Source organism: Ovis canadensis, chromosome 22 (assembly GCF_042477335.2).
Source record: "Ovis canadensis isolate MfBH-ARS-UI-01 breed Bighorn chromosome 22, ARS-UI_OviCan_v2, whole genome shotgun sequence".
Classification (NCBI taxonomy): domain Eukaryota; kingdom Metazoa; phylum Chordata; class Mammalia; order Artiodactyla; family Bovidae; genus Ovis; species Ovis canadensis.
The window spans coordinates 49,491,653-49,498,668 of NC_091266.1; the positions used below are offsets into that span (position 1 = coordinate 49,491,653).

Sequence of the window (7,016 nt, forward strand, 5' to 3'; positions counted from 1 at the left end):
AATGGATTGGTTGGATCTCCTTGCAGTCCAAGGGACTCTCAAGAGTCTTCTCCAACACCACAGTTCAAAAGCATCAATTCTTCAGCACTCAGCCTTCTTCACAGTCCAACTCTGACATCCATACATGACCACTGGAAAAACCATAGCCTTGACTAGACGGACCTTAGTCGGCAAAGTAATGTCTCTGCTTTTGAATATGCTATCTAGGTTGATCATAACTTTTCTTCTAAGGAGTAAGCGTCTTTTAATTTCATGGCTGAAGTCACCATCTGCAGTGATTTTGGAGCCCCCCAAAATAAAGTCTGACACTGTTTCCACTGTTTCCCCATCTATTTCCCATGAAGTGGTGGGACCAGATGCCATGATCTTCGTTTTCTGAATGTTGACCTTTAAGCCAACTTTTTTGCTTTCCTCTTTCACTTTCATCAAGAGGCTTTTTAGTTCCTCTTCACTTTCTGCCATAAGGGTGGTATCATCTGCATATCTGAGGTGATTGATATTTCTCCTGGCAATCTTGATTCCAGCTTGTGTTTCTTCCAGTCCAACATTTTACATGATGTACTCTGCATATAAGTTAAATAAGCAGGGTGACAATATACAGCCTTGACGTACTCCTTTCCTATTAGAAACCAGTCTGTTGTTCCATGTCCAGTTCTAACTGTTGCTTCCTGACCTGCGTACAGGTTTCTCAAGAGGCAGGTCAGGTGGTCTGGTATTCCCATCTCTTTCAGAATTTTCCAGTTTATTGCGATCCACACAGTCAAAGGCTTTGGCATAGTCAATAAAGCAGAAATAGATGTTTTTCTGGAACTCTCTTGCTTTTTCCATGATCCAGTGGATATTGGCAATTTGATCTCTGGTTCCTCTGCCTTTTCTAAAACCAGCTTGAACATCAGGGAGTTCATGGTTCATGTATTGCTGAAGCCTGGCTTGGAGAATTTTGAGCATTACTTTACTAGCATGTGAGATGAGTGCAATTATGCGGTAGTTTGAGCATTCTTTGGCATTGCCTTTCTTTGGGATTGGAATGAAAACTGACCTTTTCCAGTCCTGTGGCCACTGCTGAGTTTTCCAAATGCTACATTCCTCAGTTTATTTCTTATCTCTCTAAATCCTGTTTGCCCCTAGCATCTTAAGATCACTATCTCCTAAAAAGGCTTCTAGCTATTCTTAATTATTCCTAAACCCTAAGCTCAGCAAACTTCTTTTGCCATAAACATTCCCCTCACAAACAGGTCTCAGATAACAATCCTTCGCATGGCCTCAAGCTGTGGCCTGCCTGCTCATCCTGGAACATTCTTTGTAAAAATCTTTGAACAAATGTCAATGGTTACTTTATAGATTATTTTCTGGGCACAACTGCAAAAGGCTTTGTGCCTTCTCATACTCCCCTCAAGAACAATAAGCACCTTAACATTCTTTCCAGCCAACTCAACCAAAGAAAGGAAAGAACAAGTCAGAATCATAAGGCCTAACTCCTTCATCCCAGGTCCGTGCCTGTGGGACAAGGAGAGGGGGTTGGAGGCCATGCCTCCATTTTGCCAGTTATGCCTAACGCGGCTCCTGACACATATTTATTATATTTTTTTTCATGTTTGAATTTCCTGTTACCTTACCTTGAAGAAATAGTGGCTTGGCTTAAAATTTCTAAAACCTGCTCTATTGGAAGATCTCTCAAATTTCTTCCAGCTCTGAGAGTTTATGATTATATATGTCTTATCTCATCTGTATCACACAATAACATTGTTGGTTAGACAAATTGTACTGCCCCTACTGTCTAAATAGGGAAACTTAGTAAGAATGAGTAAGTTGTTTATGATACATAAATAGTTAGAGCAAGGACTCATTCATTCCTTCATTCATTTGCTCACTCACCATTTATTGAACATCTATTGTATGCTGGATTCTCTGCTAGGTCCTAGCGCTACAGAAATGATGTTTGAGTTTAAAGAGTTTGCAGATTAGTGGATAAAACAAGTATGTGCTAGTTACAGGTACAGTGTGTGCCTTGAGATATGAGCAGAGGGCCATGGGATCACAGAGGAAAAATGAAGTTAATCTATTTGAGGGAGGCCAGAAAGGTGTCTCAGAGAAAGGGATGCTTGGCTTGGGTTTTGAAGCCTAGGATAGGAGTTTGTGTGGTGGAAAAAGAGGGAGCTTTCAGGAGTCCAGCCCAACAATCTAGTAACTGTGATATATTTCCTCTGCCAAAAACCCACACTGAGGCCACATGTTTAATATAATCTTCTGAAAGTTACCAAACAACACTCTGATCCAGAGACCCAGGCATCAGCTCCGAAGCCAAGAAAAGGGTTTTTGCCTGGGAGCATATCCAGGAACTCCACCTGGGCATCGTTGACTGCAGTTTATCAAGACTGCCTTCTACACTATGCACTCACTTGCAGAAGAGTGGCAGACAATGTTTGTTTTGGGCCTGTTCTGCCTCCTCACTTTCTCCTGTGTGCTATGGAGAAATACAGGGTGTTCACTGACATGATTATTGGAAGGTCAAAAAATTCCCCAACTTACTCACCCCACCATTCCTTTATGCTAAAAATGAATACCCGGTCCTTTTTAAAATTCAAATAGCTGGTCCCTGGAAGGAAAATAATGTTGGAAGAGGGGAAATGTGGAACCAAAAGTGTGTGTGTGTGTGTGTGCGCGCGTGTGTGTGTGTGTTAGTCTCTCAGTAGTGTCTAACTCTTTGGAACCCCATGGACTGTAGCCCACCAGGCTCCTCTGTCCATGGAATTCTCCAGGCAAAAATACTGGAGTGGCTAGCCATTCCCTTCTCCAGGGGATCTTTCCCAACAAGGATCAAATCTGGGTCTCCTCTACTAGCAGGCAGATTCTTTACCCTCTGGGCCATAAGGGAAGCCTAGAGAGGGTGATCAAAGACTGATAATGTCTTAGAATAGTTCAACCAAGCAGATGCGTATTCCATCCTTGAGACATGAAGCTGATGGAAATAGGAATTTGGGGTGATCAGGGGCTGGGGTCAGGGAGGGGAGAGAATATGTGGGTGTAAAAGGGGAGGAGATGCTAGATTGCAGGGAAAACACAGAGAGATTCAGTTTCCTCTCAATTTTGTCAGAGTCTGGTCCTGTCCAGTGCTCTGGTTTCAAGAGGCTTTTTAATTCTTGGTACAAACGGGCCTTTCTGGGCAGGATTAATGTATTCTGATTGTGTGTGTGTCTTCAGTTGCTCAGTCATGTCTGACCCTTTGCGACCCCATGGACTGTAGCCCCCAGGCTCCTCTTGTGGATGGAATTTTTCAGGCACTAATACTATAATGGGTTGCCATTTTCCTTCTCCAGGGCATCTTCCCAACCCAGGGATCGAACCCGCATCTCTTGCATCTCCCGCATTGGCAGGCAGATTCTTTGCCACTAGCACCACCCAGGAAACCCCAATGTACTCTGGAATCTGCCCTGAAGTCTCAGGCCAGTGGAGGCCAGAGAATAAAAACCCACCTTCCCCCTGGCTTTTTCCTGCCCAGATTTTCTTCAAAACCAGCTTCACAGGGTGTGAATGAGGAGAGACTGAAATTGAGAATCAACAGTCCTAAGGATAATCTTTAACCATTTAATGTTCCTCTCTCTTGTGTTTTAGAAAGTAAAACTCACCATCGGTCGTATCCCAAATTCAGAGAAATTTCACACAATAGCCTGTACGTGCTCCTTACAAGACCTTAAACCTCCTCAACTGGTTACATCTGTACTGGAGGGAACACTGAAAAGGACTCCAGCCATTAAAAAGGGTCAGCAGAAAAGATCTGGAGAGTAGCATGCTGGGGCCCACCTCCACCAAGCCAGGACGGGCTTTGGACTCTGTGCTGGACTCTGGCCCTCACCACTGTGTGACACCAGGCAGCCAGCACACCTCTCTGAATTTCTCCATCTGCATCTTAACAATGGAAATGACCCTCCCCTCTCTGGCTTTAGCATCAGGGATGCTGAGAGGGCCAAATGGAATAATGTCTATGAAACCCAGTGAACATGTAAGACCTTATTATCTCAGACTTTGTCCCAAACACCACAGACAGAGATTGGGTAAGTTTCTCATCTAAAATGCGCTGTGTGTTCTGTGAGGTCATGATCCACACAATCTCTTCTTTGTTAGGGAATGGACAGTTGGAAATACTCATTCCGGGAAGCCAAGATTCCCCAGGGAGATGTGATACCATATCGGCCTTCCCAAACACCTCCTGTTACTCATCATGTCCAGAATGTTGAGACATCAGTGGCCTCTTGGATTCCATGATTGTCTTGTTTTCTTAAAGACTCAGGAAGAATTTTAGAAGTCAAAGCAGTTTGAAGGTTCTATCCAGCAAAGTTTGCTTGTTCTACAAGTACTAAGAGAACTGCTTAGCACTTGAAAGTTTGAAGGGTCTAAACTAATTGATGGGCTTCCTAGGTGGTGCTAGTGGTCAAGAACCCACCTGCCAATGCAGGAGACATAGGAGACTCGAGTTCAGTCTCTGGGTCAGGAAGATTCCCTAGAGGAGGGCCTGGCAACCCACTCCAGTATTCCTGCATGGAGAATCCCATGGACAAAGGAGCCTAGTGGGGTACAGTGTATAGGGTCTCAAAGAGTCAGATGTGACTGAAGCAACTTAGCACGCATGCAAGTAATTGATGCATTAAACCCACTGATCCTGAAAGGTGGGAAGTACTTTTTCTCATAAATAAGAAAACAAATTCAGAGGACTAAAAAGGATGAATCAAATCAAGGAATGGTAGAGCAAAAGAGGGCTTTGGAAAATAGATCTTACTGGGTTGCCGTTTTACACAGGAAGAAATAAGGCCTCTGACCGTTTACTGATGTATTTTTTTGTGGCTCCTGGTTTCATAGCTATTTAGTGGCAGAACCAACAATCCAAATCAGATATGGCAAATGTCCTGATCCTCTCTTTGGATTGGGATTTAGATTTGAAAAGACCTTCTTTCTACACATAGATAGACAGCACTGGTGGCTCAGACAGTAAAGAATCTGGCTGCAATTTGGGAGACCCAGGTTTGATTCCTGGGTTGGGAGGATCCCCTGGAGAAGGGAATAGCAACCCATTCCAGTATTCTTGCCTGGAGAATCCCATGGAAGAGGAGCCTGGTGGGCTGCTGTCCATGAGGTCACAAAGAGTCGGACACAACTGAGCGACTAACACTTCCAGCACATAGATGAGACACTCAGATACAGTTTATTTTCTGTCATCTAGATTGTACAGAAAAGTATTAAAATGTTTATTCATATGCCCTGTTGGATCTGTTTCTTTCTGTATTTTTGTAAAGATCTATTGGAATTAAGGGTCTGCATTTTACCCAGTTTTACTGAGATGTAGTGGACGTATAACATTGCCTTAGTTTACGGTGTACTCTATAATGATTTGATATGTGTATATCAACCTACTGTTTCCGCTTCTAGAAATTTATCCTACAGAAATATTCACACAAATACACAAAGATATCTGTTAAAAAGTTGTTCACAGTAGCATTGTTTGTTACAACACCACAGAAATCCTTTGGGAATTGCTTAATTATAATGACTTCATGTAAGTGAACGTTCTGTGGATGTTTCAAGTTTCATATTTACGATTAGGTAAGATGTACACAATGCCTTAAGAATGAAAGGAGCAGCTTGCCGTACAGTAAGTGGAGCATCATCACACTTTTACAAAAATGACTGGGGTTGGTATGTATGAAATTTCCCCAACCCTAATTAGGGAAAGAAATTCTCACCCCGTGGGGGTTGTTGTAAGGTTGAAATGGATGGTCTGCATACCGCACCTGACGCATTGCCTGACAGGGAGTGAGCACTTAGCAAAGATCAGCTCTGCCACTGCTGCTCAGACAATCTTTTTTTGTTTTTGGTCTTCTTAGAACATACATCTAATTGTCAATAAGAATCATCTCTGAGAAGTATGATCACAGTTGGCCTTTGCGGGGAGGCATTTCTGTAATGTTTGAATTGCTCTCTCTTTTGTTTACTATGAGCATATGTCATGTTTATAATGAAAAATAAATACAGGTGTAGTAAATAAATAATACATGTATTTTAATATATTTATGTATTAAACCTTCATAAGTAGAAATCAAGCCATCTTATTGAAGGAATTAAAAAACCATCAAGATAAAACTGTCTGGGAATCAACAGTAGGGGTCAATACACTGTTTTGAAGCCCAGAAGTCCTCCTTCTGTTTTGCCCAGACATTTAAACTATGATGAGATGGATGGACAAGCCTTAGCTCACAGGCCCTTCAGCCTCCCCACACTGGGGGGAAGAAGCACCTGAAGACTTAGACACTGAAGTGTCTATATGACTCCCAAAAGTGCTGGGAGGACACAGGACTCCTGGCTCCCAGTCCACGCTCTTCCCTGTACCATGAGGGAGGTGAGCCTGCTCCCAGCCCTCTCTTCCTCCCAAAACATTCCACCTGAAGCTGAACCAGCTGGGGTACTTGTCATGAAGATTCTGCTCTAGGGGCTTTCTCCCACATGAATGGCTTTGTTCCCCCAAAGGAAGTCTCAGGGCAGATTTCAAGGTGTCCCCCAACCCAAAGATTCTGATGCACTAGTTCTGGTGTGGGGTCCTGGAATCTGCCATTCTCGGCTGACCGGATGGCTGTTGGACCAGGGGGAGCACTTTGAGGGAGCATCACTGCCCTGGGTCACGGGGAGAGGCCCGTGTATCTTCTGAGAGGCTGCAGAACACGGAACCTGCACAAGGACGGCATTAAAGGGAAAATGACCCTCATTTTCGATAGCTCTGGAAGAGGCTGATGATAATCCCCCATCCTTTTTTTCCCCTCCAGAAAAGAACCTGTTCCTGAGCAGAGAAGCCTGGTTTCCACTCTTGGCTCTCTGCCACTGGGGAGTGTCAACCAAGGCCTGGAAGAAGCAGCCTGTCCTGACTCTGAGTCCCTGTATGCCACTGGGAGGCGGGGGAGGTGCGGAAGCTTTAGGATGGAGAGGAATGTGGTATGGGGCTGCAGGCTGCTCCTCATCCAGTCTCATTCCTT

At 44.0% G+C, this 7,016-nt stretch overlaps 1 protein-coding gene across 2 annotated transcripts in view; it reads left to right on the forward strand.

Moving 5' to 3' along the window:
• The window catches only part of PLEKHS1 (pleckstrin homology domain containing S1), a 28,430-nt gene extending 22,392 nt beyond the window's left edge, over positions 1-6,038 (forward strand). For both annotated transcript variants that reach the window (XM_069566723.1, XM_069566724.1), the window contains exon 13: positions 3,613-6,038. In XM_069566723.1, the coding sequence (XP_069422824.1) occupies positions 3,613-3,786 (174 nt within the window). In that variant the 3' untranslated portion in view covers positions 3,787-6,038. The remainder of the gene's footprint in view (positions 1-3,612) is intronic.
• The last annotated feature ends 978 nt before the right edge of the window (positions 6,039-7,016 follow it).